The 25,963-nt window shown below is 41.2% G+C and overlaps 1 protein-coding gene across 1 annotated transcript; it reads right to left on the bottom strand.

The window, feature by feature from the left end:
• Nucleotides 1–8,610: 8,610 nt before the first annotated feature.
• LOC134353304 (interferon-gamma-inducible GTPase 10-like) lies at nt 8,611–24,795 on the bottom strand. The gene is given in 4 exon segments (XM_063061339.1): nt 8,611–11,650; nt 11,653–12,016; nt 12,018–12,351; nt 24,722–24,795. Coding segments are annotated over 3 exon segments (1,176 nt in total). The 5' UTR covers nt 12,330–12,351; nt 24,722–24,795; the 3' UTR covers nt 8,611–11,150.
• Nucleotides 24,796–25,963: the final 1,168 nt, after the last annotated feature.

The raw sequence follows: 25,963 nt of genomic DNA, 5'->3' as shown, positions 1-25,963 counted from the left end.
ACCTATGCTGAACAAATGGAATGCATCAGGACCCAAAGAGAGATCCCCAAGGACAGTCCTCTGAGGATGCTAGGTCCATATATTAGTGAGGACGGCCTATTAAGAGTCGGAGGACATATACAGGAATCACAGTTGGGACATGAAGAGAAGAAGCCCCTAATCATTCCCAAACGACATTATGTTACATTACTCCTTGTGCAACATTACCATGTGGAGTCACAACATCAAGGACGCCGTTTTACTGAGGGCACTGTCTGCTCAGCTGGTTACTAGATTGTGGGTGCCAAAAGGTGTGTAAGCAGTTTCATTTTCAAGTGCTTCACCTTCCATAGGCTTCGGGCGACATGTGAAGTCCAGAAAATGGCTGACTTACCTCCTGATAGACCCAGTATGGAACCGCCTTTCACGCATGTTGGTGTTGTTGTATTTGAACCCTGGGCCATCTCTGCATGCCGTACGAGGGGAGGTTACGCCAAAAGTAAAAGATAGACAGTTTTATTTACCTATTTAAACATCACAGCCATCCACCTCGAGGTCATAGAGTCCATGGACAGCTCAAGTTTTATAAATGCCCTGTGAAGGTTCCTGGTGACTGTGGGTCAGTCAAGCAAATCCGTTCTGACCGGGGAACGAATTTCATTGGCGCATGCAAAGATCTAGGAATCTCCTCCAATGTAGACGAAGATGTGGTGAAGAGGTGTCTGTCAGAAAAGGGTTGTACCTGGACATTCAATCTGTCTCATTCCTCCCACATGGGAGGGACATGGGAGAGAATGATCGACATCACCCGCGAAATCCTGGACTCCATGCTTCCCCAGTCAGGGCCTTCCAGACTCTCTCATGAGGTGCTCACCACCTTTATGGCCGAGCTGATGGCCATTGTGAACAATAGACCTCTAGTGCCCATGTCTACAGATGCAAAAGATCCATTCATTCTCACTCCTGCCACGCTGCTCACACAGAAAAGCAGCCTTATCCCATTCCTCTAGGTGAATTCGACAGCAAGGACCTATACAAGAGGCAGTGTGGCAGGTGTAAAGCCTCGTCAGTACCTTCTGGGACAGATGGCGCAAACAATACTTGTCTACCTTGCAGTTACAAAGGAAATGGACGTCCAGTAGGCCAAAGATCACACCAGGAACTGTGGTGCTCATGAGAGACTGTCAATCCAAGAGAAGTGACTGGCCCTTAGGAGTCATAACTCAGGTATTTCCCAGCAAGGACAGAAGAGTCCGTAAGGTTGAGGTGAAGATCAACAGAGGTGATGGAACAAAGCTGTTACTCAGACCTGTGGCTGAAGTGGTCCTGCTGCTCTCCCCTGAGGACTAGGACCAAGGGACTTCCTCATTTAGAGGTGAACTGTGAAAGTGTTAAATTGTGTTATCTGGGGAAACCAGGCAGGGAGTGTGCTGCCTTAGTAGTCAGTTATTTTAATTGTCATTTAGCACCTTTTGCTAGCAGTTTTGTATAGCAGTCATTTTAGGCCATGTGATCTGTATCGCTAGTTGATGACATCATCAGTAAGCATTGAGACAGTTCTCCATGTAGAGTTGAGGGAGAGCTTGTGCCTTTTCATCCAACATCATCCTGATGTTCAGGTGTTTGAAAGCATCATCAGTATGTAAAAGTAATCTTTGGGTTTATTATTTATTGATGTATATGCATATTTCCACAAATCAGAGATATTTGAATGGTTTGTGTGCAGATAAAATACAAATGGAATATTCATGTATCTTATGCACATTTTCTCACTACAGGTTAGCCAGAACAAGATACATTTTATGTATGTAGCAACATCTTGCTTACCAATAGCCTATCTTTATGATATGTTTGGAACTTAATTGTATACAGTATCTTGTGTATTATTTTGTATCATTTGTGGTATACTTAATGCTTGCTTTGTACTTAACATATTGGGAATTTGGACACCTTTTGATTGTATGTTTTTCTTTCTATCAGTTTTACCCTGCTGCCAGTTGTTACGTTAAAGAACGTCAATTTGGAACATCTTTGTCAGTGTAGTAATTGGGTATGGAGTTCATCTGCCTGTCAATTCATGCAAGGCGTGTGAAGAGGACAGGACATAGGTTGAGGTACGAACTCTGTTCCTTCCAATGACACCGCACTCCCCAACTCCCGAACCATGCCTGGGTGTGCTTAGAGAAGGAACATGCGGTTTTATGGGACGAGAGCGGGATTTCCGAGTAAGTTTGATGCCCAACCCAAAAACTGTTTGTTTTGTGGATAATAATGTTTGCGTTTTAATTTGAAATTGTTATTGGTTTTATTCACCGCTGATCTTCCTGTGTATTTTGCGAGTGAATAAACTTTTATAGCTTTATCTGAAAAGAAAATTATGGAGGGTAAAAACAGTCGACATTTCGAGCTGAAACCCTTCAACTGGGCTGGAAAGTTGAGGGCAGAAGCCAGAACAAAAAGAAGGAATCTAATTGGAGAACACTCTCCTGCATGAATAATATCTGCTATAAATATCTGCACACCTCCTGATTCCGGACTATGATGCGTAGGAACTCGTCTGTAACATTTGAGTAAAAATTCGGGATCTGTAGGCAGTCTCGGATCAGTATTGAAAAGTTAAATGAATGTGTTTCATTCAGGGTGCTGGTTATTTGTTGCATCTGTCTACCTCCCATCCCTTGAGGGATTGCCGGTTTAAAGTCATTGACACCCAGTTCAGGCAGACTCAATTCACTTCCCACCACATCTTCTTTGACATCCAGCACACTGAGATCCACAGTCTAATATATATGTTAGAAAGTACCGTGATTGATTCTAAAATCTCCTCTTATATATGGCAAAATAAAAATTCCAGATTAAGTAAAAAAAATACTTACAGAAATCTAAGAAAGAGGGTGGTTTGGCATTGCCTAACCTAAGGTTTTATTATTGGGCAATTAATATTCGATATTTAATATTTTGGATGCAAGATTGGAATATAACTCCAAGCCCATATTGGGTAAACCTTGAAGGCCACTCTGTACAAGGGTTTTCTTTAGCTTCCATTTTAGGAACTTCACTGCCTTTTGTACTATCTAAATTGAATAAACAAACGTTTAACCCTATAGGTAAACATACATTGTGAATATGGTTTCAATTTCATAAATTTTTTGGTTTGAATGAATTTATGTTATCAAGTCCTATTTTATCTAATTTCTTTTTTCAACCCTCAGTAATGGACCAAGCCTTTTCGATATGGAAATCAAAAGGTATAATATGTTTTCATGATTTATTTCTGGATAACTGTTTTATGTTTGAGCCGTTACCTGAGAAATTTGATTTGCCTGGATCCCATTTTTTTTAGATACTTACAAGTAAGAAATTTTTTAAGTACTACGTTGCCTACCTTTCCGACTTCAAATCCTACTGGCATTATTGATAAAATTTTAGGTTTAAATCCTTTGCAGAAGGGATTATAGCAATTATTTATGATATAATTATGAAATTACAGCCAGGTATATCTGATAAAATTAAAAATGAATGGGAAAGGGAACTTCAACTTTGTTTACCTATAGAGAAATGGGAAAAAATTTTTTGATTAGTTAGTACTTCTTCTATATGTGCTAAACATACATTAATACAATTTATAGTACACAGAGCCCATATGTCCAAAGATAAACTAGCTTGTTTTTATTCCCATATAAATCCTACTTGTGATAGATGTCACTCTGAAGTGGCTTCTTTAACTCATATGCTTTGGTCTTGTCCTCTTTTGGAAAAATATTGGAAAGATATTTTTGATATTATTTCAACAGTTCTATGCTTTGATTTAAAACCCTATCCTATTACAACAATTTTTGGGTTGCCAGTGGTAGAACATAGATCTTTGTCTTCTTCAGTCTGTTGGTTGATAGCATTGGTTACTTTAATGGCAAGAAGATCTATTTTGTTGAACTGGAAGGAAATCAATCTTCCAACTACATTCCAATGGTTTTCTCAAACTATATTAAGTTTAATTTAGAAAAAATTAGAAGTGATATTTTTGACCCTTCGGTTAAATTTGAAGAAACTTGGAAACCTTTTATGCAACATTTTCATATGATGTAATCTGACCTTTCCGAAATATTTTTTTAAAACTTTAATTATATGATTAGAGGAGCGGAGTTAACAACGTTACTGAACGTGTCTGATACAAGATATTGGTCTAGCCCTGGTTTGTTCTTTTTTTGGGTTCTTTTTCTTTTGGGGATTTTTTTTGTTTATATATATGTTTTTTTCTTTTTATTTCTTTTTTATGACTAATCTCATTATGAGTTTGGAAGTCTTTTATATCTATGTTTCTTAAAATCTGTTTTGTATATGCTGATTAAGATTATTCCAATCTCTTTGTACCAGCTTTGTTATTGAGTTTATAATTTTGAAAATTAATAGAAAGATTTAAAAAGAAAGTACCATGATAATGGTTCTTGTGATTATTGTTCTTTGGAATCAAAATATCCCCAGGTAATAACAGGTAATATATCACATATTTCATTTGTTGTTTTGAAAATACTCATGGGACCTACTTCAATATAGCTCAGTAGCAGATACCCTTGCAGCCTACTGAATTTATGGCAGCCTACCGAAAATAACTTTTTCCCAAACAAATTGTCCTTAACCCACTCATCCCATGTTCCCATCAATCCCATCATTTGCCTGCACTTATGGCCACTTACAGTGGCCAAGTAACCTGAACCAGAGCATTTGGGAAAAACCCATCCCAACGCAGAAATAAAAGGCAGGGAAAGGTTGAAGCGGGAACAACAGCTGACAGAATAGAATGCAGATTACTGAAGCTCTGAGGTGATAACTTTAACCCTCTCTTACCTTAAGTGATATCTTTAAATGTTTGCATGATTTCCAGACCATGGTTTGAGCTACTGATGAGTCGAATTTGCTCAAGGAAAGGACACTTACTGTCATGTGTTTGTTGGACAGATACACAAAGTTAGAACATTAATGTTATTTTGAATATGTGTTGTACGTTATCCAAAGAAAATTGAATGTAGTTCTTGAATGACATGTCATTTCATTAATGATTAATGATTAATCAGAGAAAGGGTTTTCAGGAAACAATATTTTGGCAGAACTGCATGTAGAGAAAATTTTAACCAAAACCCCCCACTCCCCCCACCCCCCGGAAGATCAAAGCTAAATTCTTAGCATTTCTTAAAGTCACCCAAATCTGGGTGTCATGACCAACCAATTAATGACTTTTTAAATGATTTATTTTCCCATCAATAATACTTTAGTTTGCATTGCTGTTTAATGTAATGAATGGCATTGTCCTTGCACAATCTTCAGACTGCCGTGCAGGGTTCTGATTTTAATCTTTGTAGCTATTACATGCATGAGCTGGGGCAGAATTTATTCAAATATGCCTAGGATTTAATTGACTACGCATGATAGAAACATAGAAAATCTACAACACAATGCATGCCCTTCGGCCCACAAAGATGTGCCAAACATGTCCTTACCTTAGAAATTACTTGGGTTACCCATATCCCTATATTTTTCTGAGCTCCATGTACCTGTCCAGGAGTCTCTTAAAAGACTCTATCGTATCCGTCTCCACCACTGTCGCTGGCAGCCCCGACCACACACTCACCACACTCTGCATAAAAAGAACTTACCCCTGATATCTCCTCTATACCTCCTTCCAAACACCTTAAAACTGTGTCCTCTCGTGTTAGCCATTTCAGCCCCGGGAAAAAGCCTCTGACTATCCACCAGATCAATGCCTTTCATCATGTTGTGCACCTCTATCATGTCACCTCTGATTCTCCATCACTCCAAGGAAAAAAGGGTGTGTTCACTCAACCTATTCTCATACGGTATGCTCCCCAATCCAGGCAACATCCTTGTAAATCTCCTCTGCACCCTTTCTATGGTTTCAACATCCTTCCTATAGTGAGGCAACCAGAATTGAGCACAGTACTCCAAGTGGGGTCTGAGCAGGGTCCTATATAGCTGCAACATTACCTCTTGGCTCTTAAACTCAATCCTACGATCAGTGAAGGCCAATGCACCATAAGCCTTCTTAACCACAGAGTCAACCTGCATAGCAGTTTTGTTTGTCCTATGGATTTGGACCCTAAGATCCCTCTGATCTTCCTGATCCTCCACACTGCCAAGACTCTTACCATTAATACTAATATTCTGCCATCATATTTGATCTACCAAAATGAACCACCTCACACTTATCTGGTTTGAACTCCGTCTGCAACTTCTCTGCCCAGTTTTGCATCAATGTCCCACTGTAAACTCTGACAGATCTCCACACCATCCACAGCACCCCCAACCTTTGTGTCATCAGCAGGCTTACTAACACATCCCTCCACCTCTTCATCCAGGTCATTTATAAAAATCATGAACAGCAGGGGTCCCAGAACAGATCCCTGAGGCACACCACTGGTGACTGACCTCTATGCAGATTATGACCCTATTCCTAATCATATTATACCTCTCCAAAAATTCATAAATCCTACCTCTCAGATTCTTCTCCATCAACTTACCAACCACTGAAATAAGACTCACTGGTCAACAACTTCCTGTGTTAGCTCTACTCCTTTTCTTGAATAATGCAAGAACATCCACTACCCTCCAATCCTCTGGAACCTCTCCCATCCCCATTGATGATACAAAGATCATTGTCAGAGGCACAGCAATCTCCTCCCTTGCCTCCCACAGAAACCTTGGGTACATCTCGTCCTGTCCCTGTGACTTACCCAACGATGCTTTTGAAAAGCTCCAGCACATCCTCTTTCTTAATATCTACATGCACAAGCTTTTCAGTCCACTCTAAGTCATCCCTACAATTGCCAAGATCCTTATCCGTAGTGAATATTGAAACAAAGTACTCATTAAGTACTTCTGCTATCTCCTCCGGTTCCATACCCACTTTTCCACTGTCACACGATGGGTCCTAATCTCTCACATCTTATCCTCTTGCTCTTCACATACTTGCAGAATGCCGGGGTTTTCCTTAACCCTGTCCGCCAAGGCCTTCTCATGGCACCTTCTGGCACAATTAATTTCCTTCTTAAGCTCTTTCCTGCTAGCCTTATAATCATATCATTACCTAGTTTTTGAACCTTTCGTAAGCTTTTCTTTTCTTCTTGATTAGATTTACAACAGCCTTTGTACAACACAGTTCCTGTACCCGACCATCCTTTCCCTGTCTCATTGGAATGTACGCAGGGTGATTGACAAGTTCATGGCCTATGATAGAAGGAGTCAATTTTAGAAAACCTAGCACATTTATTTTTCAACATAGTCCCCTTCTATATTTACGCACTTCGTCCAGTGGTTGTGGAGCATACAGATCCCTTCTTTGTAGAAGTCGGCGTCTTGGACTTCTAGAAACGGTCCTCAGCGGGGGTAATTCATAAGTTTGTGGCCTAAGGTAGAAGGAGATGAGTTATACAGCTCTCGTTATGGGCATGTGCATATCAACTCTTTGAGTGATTATGCAGAAAGATTGAAGTTAATAACACATCTCCTTCTACCTTAGGACACAAACTTATCAATCACCCCTGCTGTGAACCACCTCTGGAGGTCCAAGACGTAGACTTCTGCAAAGAAGGGATCTGTATACTCCACGACCACTGGACTAAGTGTGTACATGTAGGAGGGGACAATATTGAAAAATAAATGTGCTAGGTTTTCTAAAATTGACTCCTTCTACCTTAGACCACAATCTTATCAATCACCCCTCGTACCTCTGCAGAACTCCACGCAAATAGCCCCTGAACATTTGCCACATTTCTTCCATACATTTTCCAGAGAACATCAGTTCCCAATTTAAGCTTCCAAGTTCCTGCCTGATAGCCTCGTATTTCCCCTTACTCCTTACTTTCCTAACTTGTCTGCTCCTATCCCTCCCCAGTGCTCTGGTAAAGGAGAGGGAGTTGTGATAACTATCTCTAAAATGCTCTCCTGAGAGAACAGAAACCTTTCCCAATACCAGATCAAGTACAGCCTCTCCTCTTGAAAGCTTATCTACATATTGTGTCAAGAAACCTTCTTGAACACACCCATGAAACTCCATCCCATCTAAACCCCTCGCAATTGGGACATGCCAATCGATATCTGGGAAATTAAAATCTCCCTCCACGACAACCCTGTTATTATTACGCATTTTCAGAATCTGTCTCCCTATCTGCTCCTTGATGTCACTGTTACTATTGGGTAGTCTATTAAAAAAAACACCTAGTATAGTTATTGACCCCTTCCTGTTCCTAGCTTCCACCCACAGAGACTCCGTAGACAATCCCTCCATGTCTTCTTCCTTTTCTGCAACTGTGACACTATCTCTGATCAACAGTGCCATGCCCCCACCACTTTTGCCCGCCCCCCTGTCCTTTCTGAAACATCTGAAGCCTGGCACTCGAAGTAACCATTCCTGCCCCTGAGCCATCCAATTCTCTGTAATGGCAACAACATCATAGCTCCAAGTACTGATCTGCACTCGAAGCTCATCCACTACAATCTGGCGATAATCTAAAATACACTGCAACTGGCCTGATATCTGACTTGGTATGATGAAACTACACTGCAAAACAGAATAAAAGAAACTTTAGGCCCTAGTAGTTTACATTTGTACCTGCTTTAATCATGTAAATTTGTGTCAGGGGAACAGTTATGAACCAATAATACACATGTTTGTAACTTAGTAGATTAATTAAAGAAGAAAGTACATGACAACACTAACCAATCAAATGTTCAAATCTGTAAATAAGTAGAATAGTTCAAGTGTGCTGGTGCACGATGTTCCCACAAGTTACTGCCTTCTGAACATGGCTTCTTCCAGATCATTTTTCTCTCCTTTGGCAGTGTAGCGTACTGTAACCCACACAATTCAGGAGGAACTCAATAATTCAGGCAGTATTTATGAAGAGAGATAAACAGTTGATGTTCTGGTTTATGGCCGTTCATCACAATCTGATGAAGTCAAATAACTATCAACAGATTATTCCCCTCCATAGGTGGTGCCTGACCTGCTGAGTTCCTGCAGCATTCTGTGTGTGTTACTCTGGATTTCCAATATCTGCAGGATCTCTTGTGCTTTTGATGTTACCATTCCAGATTACAGCCACTTTGATGATGATTGCGTAAAGCAGGTGCCATGACATTTCCACGAGAGACTGGTTACTTCCTCTGAATTCTGAAGTCCAGGGAAGAAAGCATGGGAGCACTCAATGCTCACTCCATAATATCAATATCATAATGTCTACTGTTTACTTCAGTTATATTGACCCATCTTCCTCACACAAACTAAAGAATCATTAATGCAGCAGAGCATTGAATTAATTGCCAAGATTTAAAGTAATTGAGTTTACTTCACACAATTCAATGCTTTACTGTGTATTCTTACATTGCTTCCACAATATTTTGTGATGTTTTAGTGATTGTAGCCAAACAAAGACAACGTTATTTCACACTCTGCACTGAAGTCGATTCTGTGTCCATCTGCTAGACAAGGAGGAATCATTGGAATGTTTGAGGAAACTTTTGATGCAGTTTCAAATGAAGAGAATTGTCTTGGATCATGAAATTTCCTTCTCTCTGCTTAGTGCTGCATGATTTGATGAGTATTTCCCTCAGTTTCACACTCTGCACTGAAGTTGATTCTGTGTCCATCTGCTATACAAGAAGGAGTCTTTCGAATGTTTGACAGAACTTTTGATGCAGTTTCAAATGAAGAGAATTGACTTGGATCATGAAATTTCCTCCTCTCTTCTTAGTTGCTGCCTGATTTGCTGAGTATTTCCATCAGTTGGTTTTCATTTTAGTTTTCGAGCAACTATGGAATTTTCTCTTATTTTTCACCAGGTGGGCAAGGGAGTCCATGAAGATAGAAGCAAAATGATTTATTAATCTGTTTATCATAGAGTTTCTATGGGATGAATGCCACAGAACAGTCATGACAAATAAGCATTTAATAGGGCAAGACCTTTTCAGTGCTCAGTTTTCAACTGACAAAAAGAATCCAGCCTATGTTGATGATGAGATATAATTAAATTCACTAATACTGGACACAGTGAGATAGACTGAATGTAATGCAGAATCACAAATGGCTTGTTTTGAATCAATTACAGGAGTGAGTTTCATTTTGGAAATGGATTGGAATAGTTTGAGATATTAGATGTGACACAGCACTGGTATCATCAAGAGCAGTTTACTCCAAGTGATCATAAAGGATTAGTTAAGCTCAAACAGAGTTGAAAAGGATATTACCTGAGCTTAATTTACAGTTCCAATTGAGATGTAAAGTTTTACGTTTATTTCAATTACAGGTAACATATTCAGTTGTCCTGAAATATTTTGTATTATTCCTTTCTTTTTGAATTGTGATTTATTAACAAGTATGAATACACGACTTAGAATAATTTTAACTTGCTGTGCTGTATGGTTAAGTGTTCATGCCAAACTCACAGAACCTGCAGAAGGGAGAATTATCGACAACTGTTTGACTATTTTAAGTAAGATCTAAATGTGCAAGGCTTCATTAATCCTGGACTTTGCTCTGAGCTTTGGGCCAAATTCTCTAATGGTGTTTTTTTTATAAATTATTCAGAGGCTCTCTTGAAGATAAGTGAAACTGTGCAGGTCAGCAAGAACTAAACACTGCCTGTGATATTCTTCCTGATAGTTAACATCAGATGGTTGGGGTAGCACTTGATTTTTCAGCCCATTGTTTACAATGTCTTACTTGATACAGACATTCATACTCTGCACACAAGTAATAGTTATCACTTTGCCAATGCAGTTTTATTTTTAACCAAGTAATTGGTTGAATAATGCAAGGTGCTGCTGATTATTGCTTGGCACCCCACACAGTTGTGGCTTCTATAGGTCAATGTTTATCAGGTACATCCTGAATGTACACTTCTGAAGGCAGATATAGCTTAATTTTAAAGTTTATTTCATAGAATAACACTCTATTAATCTTGCACTGGTTTTCCAAAGGCTGCAGATTGGAAAACCCCTCCCAACCCGCTTCAGTAATGGCTAAGAAATATTTCTAGGAACCAATGCCATAGAAGTGAACATTATTGAGTAGAATTACATCAGGATTTGGTGTTAGGTAACGTTAAATTATTAACCACAGCAGGATATAAACTGACTGGGTAGATGTTTGTACAGCCCAGTTAATCAGTTTTAAAGGCAATGCTCACCACCCTCTCTGCATTCTCCGTAAGATCCTTCAGTGCAGCTCTCAGTATCTTGTACGTCATGAGAAATGATGAGCCTGCTCCAAAAATGCTACCGATGACTGGGACAAAGTTGAGGGTGAATTCCACGGCTGAAACGGTAACAGCCAAAGTACCCCAACCTAACCTCAAGATTGCATCTGCGGTTATTTCCCCCAGCAATGGAGGTTTTACTGTCGCCTTCAGCTCTTCCACAGGTTTTCCTGCTCTGTTGGCCAGTCTTTGAAGAGAAGCATCATCCAGACCCAGGCATTTCCGGAAGTGGACAATGGCTCCAATCAATATACTGATATCACAAGCGAGAGAGAAGCCGGGAACTGGGACTGCTCCCATGCCCCCAGAGAGTGTTGCAAACATCCAGATATGTTTTTTCAGAATCTCATATTTTCTCTGAACTATCTCCACACTTAGATTTGGAAGGGCCAGGACAAAGATTCTTTTTTTACATTATTTAGATCATCTTCCAGTCCTTTATTTAACTGAGTAAAATCAAATTCAAACAGCTCTAAACTGGATATCAGAAACACAGATGATTCTGGAAACCCTGCCTGTGCCAACCTCCTGACAGTGTCACTCCAAATCTTTTCCAGCTCTTCTTCTCCATTAATAACTTTTTTCTGTTTCTTCATGGAATTAAGATCATCATCAATCTTAGAGCGGACAAAATAGAACATTTTCCCCCGTCGTTCAATCTCTTTGGCAAGTTTTACATCATTTTCTTTGAATCGACAATTGGAGATTATGATAAAGAAATCATATTTTTTAAATTCCATTTTTCTGAGATTTTTCTGCTGTTGAAAATTCAGTAGTTCCCATCCCTGGCAGATCCCAATAGCGAACACTGGGCAGAGTGGGATGTGAGTACCCGATTGGCAACTTTGTTGTTTCTGTAGTCCCAACTTCAGCTGCTCCCGGATCAGTGCTCCGAAGTCCTCTCATGGCATTGATAAAGCTGGATTTTCCTGTACCTGACTCTCCCGTCACTGCGATGTTAAGTTCACTTTTGTCCAGATCAGTTACTTTCTGCTCTATCAGTTGTTGAACTTTTTCCACCCCACCCGTTTCAAAATCAGACTTTATTTTGCTCCGTTCTTCCTGTGTGAAGAATGACGACATCTCAGTCTCTCCCACCTGTTTACTGAGAGAAAATATGTTCCATTAAAGTTCTCAACTGAAACAAAGTCCATTTACATTTCATAGCGTGGCATTCACAGAACGTCCTCATATTAGTCCTTATTTTCAATGGTGTAAGTGCCCTTCGCTATTACAATTTGCTATCCAACAGCTATCTATATTCATTATTATAATGGTGCATAAGCACATGTAGAGTTATTGGAAAGTACAGCACAGAAGCAGGCATCCACCTGCACCGGGACCATAGCCCTCCATACTCCTATGATTGCTGTGCCTATCCAAACTTCTTTTAAATGTTAAAATTGAGCTCACAAGAACCACTTATCCTGGCAGCTAATTCCACACTCTCACAACCCTCTGACCGGTTAATATGCTTTGACTTTGCTTAACCACCATTGATTTTACTAATGGAGCACGTAGATCTCAACCTGTTTGTCCAAAGAAGCAGCATCTTCACATACTTCTACCATTTTATTTCTATTCACCAATGTTGCTTTACTATGTCATCTCCCCTCAGTCCAACAAAGTTTTCTTAGCTTTTGCCTCTCTGAAATTATATTGTCGGTGAAGTTGGTGAAGGGATCTTTAGAGCACATGAAGCCCTATTTTGTGAGGGGCGCTAGTAACTGTTTGATAGGGTGCAGAGAGGTATGGTTATCAGATGTTCCTATGCAGATGACGCATTCTGTCTGCAGTGTGGTGCATCAATAGGAATGGGAACGGTTCATTTCAGACCCAGCATGCTTCAAACATTGATACTCTCTACCACAGTCAATAATCTAGTTTCAGCACATACAGTTCTGAATGATGCTACACAGTCAAATATTTGGAGGGGAAAAAGAGAAGAACATTTTCCAAGAACATGCCCATCCTCAACCTTGGTGAGTGCTAATGATGTTGGCTGAAATATTCACAAACATGCTGTTTCATAACTAGGTCAAATGCGGATAGGACCAGGCAACTTTCAGAATATAGTACAGAAGACCTAGACTCTTTCAATGCAAGTATCTACACATCAAGATGTAACATTGCTCAGTTGTCAAATTCAGTATGGGGTAATGATCACCAAATCTGTCTACGCTAAACCATTAACAAAGCAATGGGTCTCACCATCATGGGCTCTCAAGAAGCACTTACTCACATGCACACCTAAGCCTAACTTGGATCTTTTCCTGGACAATTTGATCTTCAAACCTCATTTTCAACAGAGTTGAATTGTGTCCTTGAGAGCTTCTTCCCATACATAATGAAAACTGTCTTTGATCCCATGCTAATATATCACTGAGTGTGGCAAAAAGAACCACACTCTTTCAGTAGGCAATAAGAAGAATGCATATCAATGGTTAGTAATGTTGTCTATATGAACTGGAGTTTGAAATAGCAATAGTGAGATCTGTTTTGGCGTGGGTTTCAAACGTGCAACCTCCTTGATTGGAAGTTTCACTTGAGCCAATAAAATGTGCAATTTAAGCTGAACAGCCATTGTTGGAGTGGGCAGTGTTAGAGTGGTGAACTGAGGCTCTGGGTCAAGAGGCTTCAATGAGAAGAAGTGGAGACCAAGATCTCAGAAGCCATTTTGGATTGGCCATTGTGTGAGTGGGTCAGTAGAGTGGTCTGACATCTGAGACTTTGGCTTGAGAGGCTTTGGTCAGGAAATGCAGGAGAGTAGTAGACAAGAACAGGCAAGTTAGTTTATACATTTTTGTGCAAAGATCTTGGGCACACATGTATATAACTCCACCCCCGCACCTGGCACTCCTTCTCAGCCACTTGCCTCATGCCCCTCTCGCAGGCTCCAGCCTCAACATTCTCAACATCCATTGCTCCCACTAGATTGTTACAAACTGAAATGTTCATTTATTAACACAGCATGTAACACAGAGCTTGTTGGGGGTTCCAAGAGGGAATTCTGGAGGTGTCTCAACCCTTGAACTTGCCCAACAGGTCTAAAATTGATAGAATACACCCAAAAACTGGGGGAGCTCTGCAGACCAGGCAGCATTTATGGAAAAGACTAAACAGTCAAAATTTCAGTCCAAGACCCTTCATGCTCCCTCTGAAGATGAGAATGGGGGCTGTAGGGAAAACGAGCAAACAAACCATTGTTCTTTGGTTTATGGAGCTGTCTGGTGCCTGGGTCTGGGGCATCTCATCTGAATTTCAGAAAAATTATGCATGGGAAGGGGAAAGATTTGTTCTTTCCTGTTCATGTGGATACCAGTGATCTTGGAAGAAAAAGGGAAGAGTTTGTCTATTGTGAAAATGCCAAACAACCCATTTATTTTATTCCTACAACGGTTATCTCGATTTGTCTCCATAGTAATCTCTACAAATGGCTTCTCAAAACTAAAACAATCTTCCTTCTCCATAACACAATCGTGCAAAGCAACTTCATAACCTTGAAGGTGTTTACATCCAAATGTTAAAACAAAATTCAACAGAGTGGCTCATATTTCCTCGGCAGGCCCTTGTCCTGCAAGCAGGGTCAAAGGTCACTAAACTAATCCAACCTTCACAAGTACTTTATTCAAAAGTCCAGAAACAACACTTTTCTCAATATCTGCAGTAACATTTACCCCACCAATATTCATCTCATCACTAACTTTCAGAACACTGTCTAATACAAGTGACTGAGAATCCTCCATTTCCACTGGTACCAAGGTTAACCCCTGTTACGTACCCAGTAACTGGGTTGCCAAACCAACAGAAATGGATCACTCAGTTGGAGTCTGGATACTAGAACTAAGAAAGTTTTATTAAAGAAACAAGCAACACAGTACTCTAATCAAAAGGATAATAAATGCAACAGTTCAGCAATGATAAACACACATGTACACAGAATTAAGATAACAGCATCAATCAAGCTCTATCGTTGTCTAGGGGTAAATGACCAGTTTCAAAGTGACGCAAAGTTCAGTTCAATTTAGTTCAGTTCAGTTCGCAGACAGTGGAGGGAAGGAGAGAGAGAGCAAAACGAATGAATATTCAAAACGGCTTCCACACACAGACCTTTGCAGTCAGCTTTCGGGCGAGCCCTTTGTGATGTCATCTGAGGTCACCGACCGTGACTCCTCCGTTTCCAGATACGATCATTTCTCTGCGGTGAACCCGGCACCCAGACAAGGGTGGATACACACCAGGTTCCCGCGATCGTGCCTTTCCACCCTGTGCATCTATGGCCTGGTCCCGCAACCAGCCTTCCAAAACTTCCCACCGACTTGTAAGAGACGCACCGCTTCCAGGGTCTCGTTACCTCGGGTGTCATGTGTGTCCTGCCTTAGCGAACCTGTCCCTTTTTATCCCCCTGCTGGGGTATCACCTGTCCATCACTTCAAACAGTTCAGGGTTCAAAGGGGGAGCCGATCTTGACAGCTCTCCTTCCCTTTCATTAACATCTCCAAATGCTGCTCCATTGTTTTCCTTATCTCTCTCTCTCCTGAAGACAGGTGGCAGACCAACTGCTGATCCCACTGGTGCCAGCACAGGACGGCTACATCTTAATCTATGTGTATTCTTGTCACACCCCTTATTCACTGAACCAAGACTATCTGACACAAAATGAACTGCATTCCTTTCCAACCGAGTCAGACACCTCAGACCTTAACAGAGTTTCAACACAAGGTTCAGTACCCTGTGAACCCACAGGTACTTCAACAACCTGAACACTGGCAATCGAGGCAACTGCCTCTTCTGGGCTTTCATCACTAGTCCCAGTTTCAAATTCAAGGTTACCCTGAACCTCCCAGCTACTCTCTGGGAAAATCTCATTCAGAGGAAACTGAATCTCGTGGGTTAAAACAAACTCATCTGCTGTCATAGCAGACCCCCACAGGGTAGCGGCATCCTCTTCATCTGGGTATGCCCTTACATCATCGGGAACATAACTTTTAAATTCTTCAATCAACACAAACTCTTTCGAGCTGTAAAAATCATCAGGGTCCAACACTGAACCTCCCAGCTGCCACGTGTCCCTCTCAAACTGTCTCTGTCTTTCTGCCTTCTCTCTCTGTTTTGCTGCCTCTTCTCTCTGTTTGTCTGCCTCTCTACCCTAATGGACCCTCTGCTTTTATGCTTCATCAGCCTCGAGCTGTTTTAATTGCAATTCATGCTCCATCTTTAATTTTGCCAGCTGAAGCTGAACCTCAGCCTCAGTAAGTTCTTTAACTTCAGCAAACATTTCCAACACCTCCTCCTCAAATGTTCCTTTGGATACATAATGCGGTGCTATTAACGTTTGCATATGAGCTCTCTTCATTCTAGTAGTCACTTTAACTTTTAACTTACAAGCAATTCCCACAAAACTTCCCTCTTAGCATCATCCAGCACCTCAGGGGTTGGTTCTAACAGAAACCTCTCAACACTAATGTCTATTTCTGCTGTTTTTCCACACAACAAAATCAAAAGGGATTTTCCCCAATCACTTCCAAATAAGCCCCAACCAATTTGTTCAAATCGAGGACGCAGGTCCTAATTTTGGCACGTACCCCGTGACGGGTTAAAGATCCAGCACAAATGAAAAACACTTTGGAGTCCGGTATTGCTATTAACTAATGGTATTTATTAGTAACTACGCAATACAGTAATATAAAATCAGACAAATCAAACAGGTTAGCCAAGATTGTGTATATATAAGTGTGGAAATATAGAAACCAATCTTCTTCAAGTCTAGGGGTAAATAGATAGTCTTACGATGATGAGAAAAGTTCAGTTTGGTTCGTGGTATTGAGTTGAGTAGTGATAGAGAGAGAGTGATTTGTTGTGATTCTTCAGGTAAGTTGATGCTGTTAATCTTCCTGTTGTCCTCCGAGCCTTCTAAGTTAGCCAAACTGGACCAACTTAAGAGAACCTTCTTCAAGTGATAGTCTACCAACCTAGGCGAGGGTTAAAGACACTAGTAGACTCCACAAGGTCGCTCTTTCATGCACTAATAATCACAGATCAATCCTTCTCAATCGATCCTCTGTACCACACTCGTGGGCATCTGAACAGGATAGTGGTAACTTCACCACACCCTAATGTATCTGCTTGTCCTGTGAAAGAGGCAGTTACACTGGTTTAAATACTATTGTGCTGAACACCAACTGTCCATCAAGTAACTCCTCCCTTCTCTCTCTGTAAGAACACAGAAACTGGCAGTGTCCTTGCAAAAGTGTAAATCTGCTGCAGGGAAACTATAACACCACCTCAAATCTGTCTTTGCCTCTCTCTCTCTTTAACAACAAGGTGTCTGTGTTAAATAACTCTCTCTCTCTCTTTAAAAAAACACAGTTCATAGGGGTAATTCAGGACCCTGTCACACCACTGAGGAAATTTAAGAAGCTAGGGCCTAAATTAAAACGGAGAAACAAAGAGATATTAATCACTGGATTGCTATCTGAACATCATGCAATTTTCACATGGTTAATAAGATCAGAAAGTAAATATGTTGTCAAGGTTTAGTGCGGGAGAAGTGGGTTTAAATTTGTGGAACATTAGCCAATGCTCTATCCACACATTTAACTTGTCCGTAATTCCATGGGCTCCTATCTTGTTAAGTAGCCTCATGTGTGGCACCTTGCCAAAGGCCTTCTGAAAATCCAAATATACAATATCCACTGCATCTCCCTTGTCTAGCCTACTAGTAATTTCCTCAAAAAATTGTAATAGGTTTGTCAGGCAGGATTTTCCTTTAAGGAATTCATGCTGAGTTCTGCCTATCTTGTCATATGCCTCCAGGTACTCTGTAACCTCATCCTTGATGATCGACTCCAACAACTTCCCAACCACCGATGTCAAGCTAACAGGTCTTTTTGCTTCCTTGCCCCCTTCTTAAATAGCGGAGTGACATTTGCAATCTTCCAGTCCTCCGAAACCATGCCAGAATCTGTTGACTATTGAAAGATCATTGCTAATGCCTCCGCAATCTCCAAAGCTAATTTCCTTCAGAACACACGGGTGCATTCCATCTGGTCTGGGTGATTTATCTACCTTTAGACTTTTCAGCTTCCTGAGTACTTTCTCTGTCGTAATTGTGACTGTGCACACTTCTCTTCCCTGCCACCCTTGAGTGTCCAGTATACTGCTAATGTCCTCCTCAGTGAAGACTGATGCAAAATACTCGTTCAGTTCCTCTGCCATCTCAAAATTTTCTATCGGTCCTATATCTACTCTCACCTGTCTTTTATTCTTTACATACTTGAAAAAGCTTTTAGTATCCTCTTTGATATTATTTGCTAGCTTCCTTTCATAGTTAATCTTTTCCCCCTTAATGACCTTCTTGGTTTCCTTTTGTAACATTTTAAAAACTTCCCAATCCTCTGTCTTCCCACTAATTTTTGCTTCCTTGTATGCCCTCTCCTTTGCTTTAACTTTGGCTTTGGCTTCTCTTGTCAACCACGGTTGAATCCTTTTTCCACTCGAAACTTTCTTCATTTTTGGAATATACCTGTCTTGCACCTTCCTCACCTCTCAAAATAAACTGCAGCCACTGCTGCTCTGCCGTCTTTCCCGCCAGTGTCCCTTTCCAGTCAACTTTGGCCAGTTCCTCTCTCATGCCACTGTAATTTCCTTTACTTCACTGAAATACCAACAGATCAGATTTCGGCTTGTCTTTTTCAAATTTCACAGTGAACTCAATCATCTTATGATCACTGTCTCCTAAGGGTTCCTTCACCTCAATCTCTCCAATCACCTCCGGTTCATTACACAATACCCCATCCAGTACAGCCGATCCCCTGGTGGGCTCAACAACAAGCTGTTCTAAAAAGCCATCTTGCAGACATTCTACAAATTCTCTCTCTTGAGATCCAGTGCCGACCTGATTTTCCCAATCCACTTTCATGTTAAAATCCCCTACAATTATCATAACACTGTCCTTCTGACAAGCCTTTTCTATTTCCAGTTGTAATTTGTAGTCCACATCCCTGCAGCTGTTTGGAGGCCTATAAATAACTGCCATCAGGATCCTTTTATCCCTGTTATTTCTTAGCTCAACCCATAAAGATTCTGCACCTTCTGATCCTATATCACCTTTTTCTAATGATTTAATATCATTTCTTACCAATAAAGCCACACCTCCCCCTCTGCCTACCTTCCTATCCTTCCGATACAACATGTATCCTTGGACATTCAGCACCCAGAGACATGCATCCTTTAGCCAGGTCTCAGTGATGGCCACAATATCATACCTGCCAATCTGTAGCTGCACAACAAGATCATCCACCTTATTCCTTATGCTGCGTGCATTTAAGTACAACACCTTAAGACCAGTATTTGATACTTTTCGCTCTGATTTCACTGCAAATTTATTGCACTGCAACTCATCCCAATGGCTACAAATTTGCCCCATCACCTGCCTGTCTTTTCTGACATCTTTACTGCACACTATCTTAGATTTATTTCTGTTTTTCCCTGTGACGACAAACCAAGTTATCAGAAGATTGATGCTGATGAGAGAGATAATGGAGACAATGGAGAAACATTCAAAATGCTAATAAGAGAGAAGAGAGAGATTAAGGAGAAACAAACACATTTCAGATATTGACAGACCGATTGCTTTGAACCTGAACTGTTTGAAGTTTGATAGACAGGCAATACCCCAGCAGGGTGATAAAAAGAACAGGTTCGCTAAGGCACAACACACACCACGAGATCACGAGATAACGAGACCCTGGAAGAGCAGTGTGCCCCCACAAGTTGGTGGAAGTTTGGAGGTATGGTTCAAGAGAACCTACCATTGACTGACAAGGTGAAAAGGGACGATCAGCGGGAACCTGGTGTGTGTGTCCGCCCTTTCCTGGGTGCCGGGTTCACCATGGAAGAACGGTCGTATCCGGAACGGAGGGGTCACATTCAGTGACCACAGAAGACATGAAAGTGTTCGCCCGAAAGCTAACTGCGAAGAACATCAAAGGTCTGTTTGAATCAAAATTTGCATTCTCTCTCTCTCTCCAACGGCACAACAGTGATTACTGCGAACTGTACTAAGCTGAACTGAACTCTGCGTCACTTGAGACTGATCATTTTACCCCTAGACTGTGATAGAGCTTGGTTGATTCCTAATACCCTAGTTCTGTGTACATGTGTGTTTTATCATTGCTAACCTGTTGCATTTATATCCTTACGATTAGAGTACTGTGTTACTTATTTCTTTAATAAAACTTTATTAGTTTCTGTTAAACCAGACTCCAACAAGTGGTCCGTTTCTGCTGGTTTGGCAACCCAGTTACAGGGTACGCAACACCCCTTCCTTCGTTCTGTCATTCCTGTTCCCAACCCCCTGCCAAATTAGTTTAAACCCTCCCTAACAACTCTATTAAACTTTCCCACCAGGATATTGGTCATTAAAGAGGGTATGGTTATGTTGGCCATGGGAGATTACAATATGCAGAGAGTTTGGAAAATCAATTTGGTGCTTGATTCCAAAAGAAGGAGTTTGTAGAATGCCTCTAAGATGGCTTTTTCAAACAGCTTCTGGATTCGGTGTTGTGTAATCAGATCTGATTAAGGGGCTTAAGGTAAAGGAACCCTTAGGAGGCAGTCATCATACTAGTATAGACTGCACCATGCAGTTTGAGTGGGACAAGATAAAATTGGGTGTATCAGCATTGCAGTGCAATAGAGGGAATTACAGAAGCAGAAGAGGATATTGGGCTAAAGTTCACTAGAATGTAACACTAGCAGGGATAATAGAAGAGTAATGGTTGGACTTTTTGAGAATGATTACACCATAAGAGATAGGAGCAGAATCTGGCCATTTGGGCCATCTGGTCTGCTCTATTATTTCATCACAACTGATCCATTTCCATCACAACACCATTCTCTGCATTCTCCCTGAAACCTTCATACCCTGACTAATCAAGAACCTATCAACCTCCACCCCTCCACAGCAGCCAGTGGCAATGAATTCCAGAGATTTACCACCATCAGGTTTTTAAAAAACTCATCTTCGTCTATGGTCTAAAAGAAAGTCCTGCTAGTCGGAGGGTGTGCGCTGTGGTCCTAGACTCTCCCATCATAGGAAATATCCTCTCCCATATCTGAGGTATTTAGGCCTTTCAACATTCAATAGGTTTCAGTGAGATCCACCCCCCCTCCCCCATTTTACTAAATTCCAGCAGGTGAACTCCCATAGCCACAAATCCCTTCATTCCTGGAATCATTCCTGTGAACTTCCTCTGTATCATCTCCAATGTCAGTATAAAATAGAATAGAATAGAAAGGCATCCGTTAATCTTGCGGAACCATGGATCTGCACCTGGAAAGTCTTCACTCTCCAGAGCTCAGGCCTGGACAATGTTGTATGGAAGACCAGCAGTTGCCCATGCTGCAAGTCTCCCTCTCCATGACACCAATGTTGTCCAAGGGAAGGGCAAGGGCCAATACAGCTTGGTACCAGTGTCATTGCAGAGCACTGTGTGGTTAATGCCTTGCTCAAGGACACAACACGTTCCCTCGGCTGGGGCTCGAACTCACGACTTTCAGATCGCCAGTCCAATGCCTTAACCACTTGGCCACGTGCCCTCATGTCAGTATATCCTTTCTTAAATAAGGGGCCCTAAACTGCTCACATTATTCCAAGGGAGGCTTCACCAGTGCCTTCTAAAGCCTCAGCATTGAGTTGTTGCTTTTATATTCTAGTCCACTCAAAATGAATATTAACTTTGCATTCCCCTTCCTTACCACCAACTCAACATTCAAATGAACATTTAGGGAATCCTGCATGAGGACTCTAGAGTCCCGTTGCACTTCAATTTTTTTTTTAATTTCCTCCCCATTTACAAAATAGTCTATACTTTTATTCCTTATCCCAAAATGCCTGACGATACACTTCACCACACTGTATTCCTTTTGCTACTACATTGCTTATTCCTCTAATCTGTCTAAATCCTTCTGTAGCCTCCTTGCTTCCCCAAGACTACCTGTCCCACCACCTATCTTCATATCACCTGCCACAAAGTCATCTATTCCATCATCCAAGTCATTGATATACAATTTAAAAAGAAGGGTAAGTGTTGGGACCCCAGCAGAATACCACTAGTTACTGGCAGCCAATCCTGAGGACACATTATGGATAGCAATAAAGAGCTGATTTTTAGGCTGAGACTCTTCATCAGCCCTGCTGAAGCGTCTCGGCCTGAAACATCAGTTCTTTATTCCTTTTCTGCATGGCTGCCAGTGACTAGTGGTATTCCATAGATGTCAGTATTGTAGAAGCAGGGATTCTGCAGAAGGACTTGGACAGTTAGGAAATAGGAAAAGAAGTGGCAAAAGGATTACAGTGTGGTGAAGTGTATGGTCAGGCATTTTGGTAGAAGGTATAAATATATAGATTATTTTCTAATGTAAGTATGGCAAATGCAACATTCGAGAGGACTAGAATACTGTAGGCTGGATGTAATGCTGAGGCTTTATCAGGCATTGGACAGACTGCACTTGGAGTATAGTGAGCATTTTGGACCCCATATCTATAAAGGGATATACCAGAGAGACTAGAATATATTCATGAGAATGTGCCAAGTCTGAAAGAGTTAATGTATAAGAAGTGGTTGATAGCTCTGGGTCTGTATTCATGCGAGTTTAGAAGAATAGGAGTGGCGGGGAGTGGAATCTTACTGAAACCTGTTGACACCCCAAAAGCCTTCTACTCCTGTGAGGAAGAAGTCATATGCATGCAGGCTTACTCTTCACTTCACTTCACTAACTTGAAGTGAAGTGACAGAAATCCTTGTGTGCAAACTGCCACCTTACTGTCTCAATGGAAAGCCCATGGCAATCACTTTGGGAAAAAATAGCATTTCGCACTCACACTCCCAGAAATTCACAGAAAGATATTATTAGACAGATGTCACTGAAATTGCAATTAAATTTTTAAAAAAGCTGACTTGTTGAAAACCTTTTCTGTCTTCACAGAAAGGAATAAAATACTAAAGATATAGTTAAATACTAAACTAAATCAAGAAGATAAGATTTTTCAGTGCTCTATCTATAAAGCATTGATAAGTGAGAAAACAAAGAGAGTGAATTTTAACTGGCTGCACCACCGTCTGGTATGGAAGTGGGTGGGTGACCACTGCACCATCTCGAAATAAGCTGTCGAAGGTTATAAACTCAACCAGCTCCAGCATTGGCACTCGCCTCCCCAACATCCATGAAATCTTCAAGGAACGATGCCTCAAAAAGGTGGCATCCATCAACAACCAGGACATGCCCTCTTCTCATTACTACCATCAGGGATGAAGTACACATACTGAAGGCACATACTCAACAACTTCTATACTTTGGCGATTCCAGTGCTTGTCCCGATAAGAGCTATCATTACTGGAACGAGACAGGCCGGGGGAATTGTGCTTTTGCTCTGAACTATCTTTTGTGGGACGACCAACCACCTCCTTCCCCGACTTCAGATTCTCTCTAACTAAACATTATATTTTTCACAACAAACCTATGCCTTCTGGTTTTAGAACTTCTCACATTCCACTTTAGCTATATCTCCGAAATTTCTCCTCTCAATATAATGTATTTTTCTCTCTTTTTCTCTCTTAAAATAACAACACGGCACTTAAAACCTCAGCAACGCCCTATTAGATGGCTCCAGCAACTTCCTCTGAAACTTTCCCCAGAAAGGCACTGGACTGCCAATATGAACTGTGTGCTAACTCTCCATGGCTTGTGATGGCATCTTATTAGGTGCTAGAAATAGTGTATCATTTCTTAATGCATGCATTACTAAATGACAGTAAAAGAGGACTGCATGTCTTCATAATCTAATCTAATTTAAAAATTGCCAGACAGGCTGGGAATGTGAACTAAACATAAGCTGGAACTTGTTTCCCTCACTTGTTTTCTGGATGGTTTGCACTAAGCTCTTGTATTGCAGCACCTCGGTTAACTCAAGCGATTTGCGTCCTGCAGCTTTCTTGCTTCTTGAAAACACCCTGACCTCTTTATGTACCCGACTACTTTTTAATTCATTGTGTTTTGCACTACTTGTTTGAACTTAACTGGTTAATACACACATACATACTTAGTGTAATTCAGTGTTTTTGTTTACATTTATCATGTATTGCATTGTACTGCTGCATCAAAGTTAACAGATTTCACAACATAAGCCGGTAATATTTAACCTGATTCTGATTGTCAATTTGGGGCAGTTTGCTGCTGTTGTTACGTGCTCAACTTCAACTTCGCTCACCCTCATATCCCCGATGCGAAATCCCTACATGCAAGTTAAAGAGGTAGAATATAGGACAAAAGTTTCAGCTGTTCAGGAGTTTTCTCAAATTGTTTTCTCATATTGGTTGTACGATCATTGGCACCGAGTCCCAGCGAATAGTATTAACATTATGCAACGGTAATGAATAGACTCAGTTTGTCATTCAATTTCTTGTCTTTACCTGCACTGGATCTTTGATCAAGGAGGCTCCGTCAGTGAAGGTCCGCTTTGATCAGCAGTCAGTTGCGATTTGTGTGTTCTGTGCTTCCTCTCTCACTCACACCGTGTGCCTTACTCGGATTGGGCAGATTGATTGATCCAATAAGAATTAAAGATATGCATGTGATTACTAGTTGCCGGGTGACTTTATTCTTTTCATTCTGCTGGTTCAGTGTGTGATGAGTGTAGATGCTGCACTCAGATACCATGTACCTACAGAACCATCCCTATTAACTACAATAGTTATATCACCGCAACGTACTCTGTCAAGCTGCCAATCGATTTATACCGTCCTCAATTCCTCAGCCAGCCAGCTACATTGAGGATAACTTACCGCAGCCAACTAGCTGAAAGTGTCATGTCTTTAGGATGTGGAAGGGCATAGTAGCCGCTGGGGAATCCTTTAGGATCACGGAGAGAAGATTCAAACTGCCCTCTGTGTCAGGATCGAAGCCTGGTTGCAGGGTTTTGCAGATAAATTAATCCAGCACCATGATATTGATTTAGGATTTCATCTGGTCCTAGTGGCAGGTAAAAACGGTTTCAAATGATCTTTCCTCCAAAGTCAGAACTAAATCAGAAGTTGGCTGTTTGCTCATGACTGCACAATATTCAATCCCATTCGCGACAAAACAAACCAATCTTTGCCTGCAGGCAGCGAGATGACTCGGAGTGGCACAATGGCAGAGCGGGAAGAGCAGCTGTCCTGTCCTCCTGACCTTCGGTGATGTCTGTGCGTGGAATGTGCATGTTTTCTCGTCACCGTGTTGGTATTTTTAGTGTATTCCTGTTTCCTCTCCTATACCAAAGACATGCGGTTTGGTGGGCGAATGGGTCACTCGAAATTGACCCCAGTTCAGTTGGATAGACGTGAGGAGTTGAATAGCACACGAAAGACAGCTATAAATATAAAATAATGTGAGAGACAAACTTCTGTAGATGCACAGTGGGAATTATCCTAACTGGTTGCAGGACACTTTACCCAAATTCCACCAACACATCACCGTGGCCACTGGGGGAAAAGAGATTCGATCATTTATTTATACAAACCGATACGGTACTCACAAAGCCATCCCACTCTCTCATCCTGGCCTCTCTGAGCGCATCTCCATAATGTTAATCTCAGCATTCCGACCACTGCTGAGAATGGAGGAACTAGTCAAGAGTACCATCACTGTGGGCTAATGAGGCCATTTCTATGCTT

This window comes from Mobula hypostoma, chromosome 10, assembly GCF_963921235.1.
Source record: "Mobula hypostoma chromosome 10, sMobHyp1.1, whole genome shotgun sequence".
NCBI classification, from domain to species: domain Eukaryota; kingdom Metazoa; phylum Chordata; class Chondrichthyes; order Myliobatiformes; family Myliobatidae; genus Mobula; species Mobula hypostoma.
Note: the sequence above shows the minus strand (reverse complement) of the source record. Positions and strands in the feature narration are given on the sequence as shown.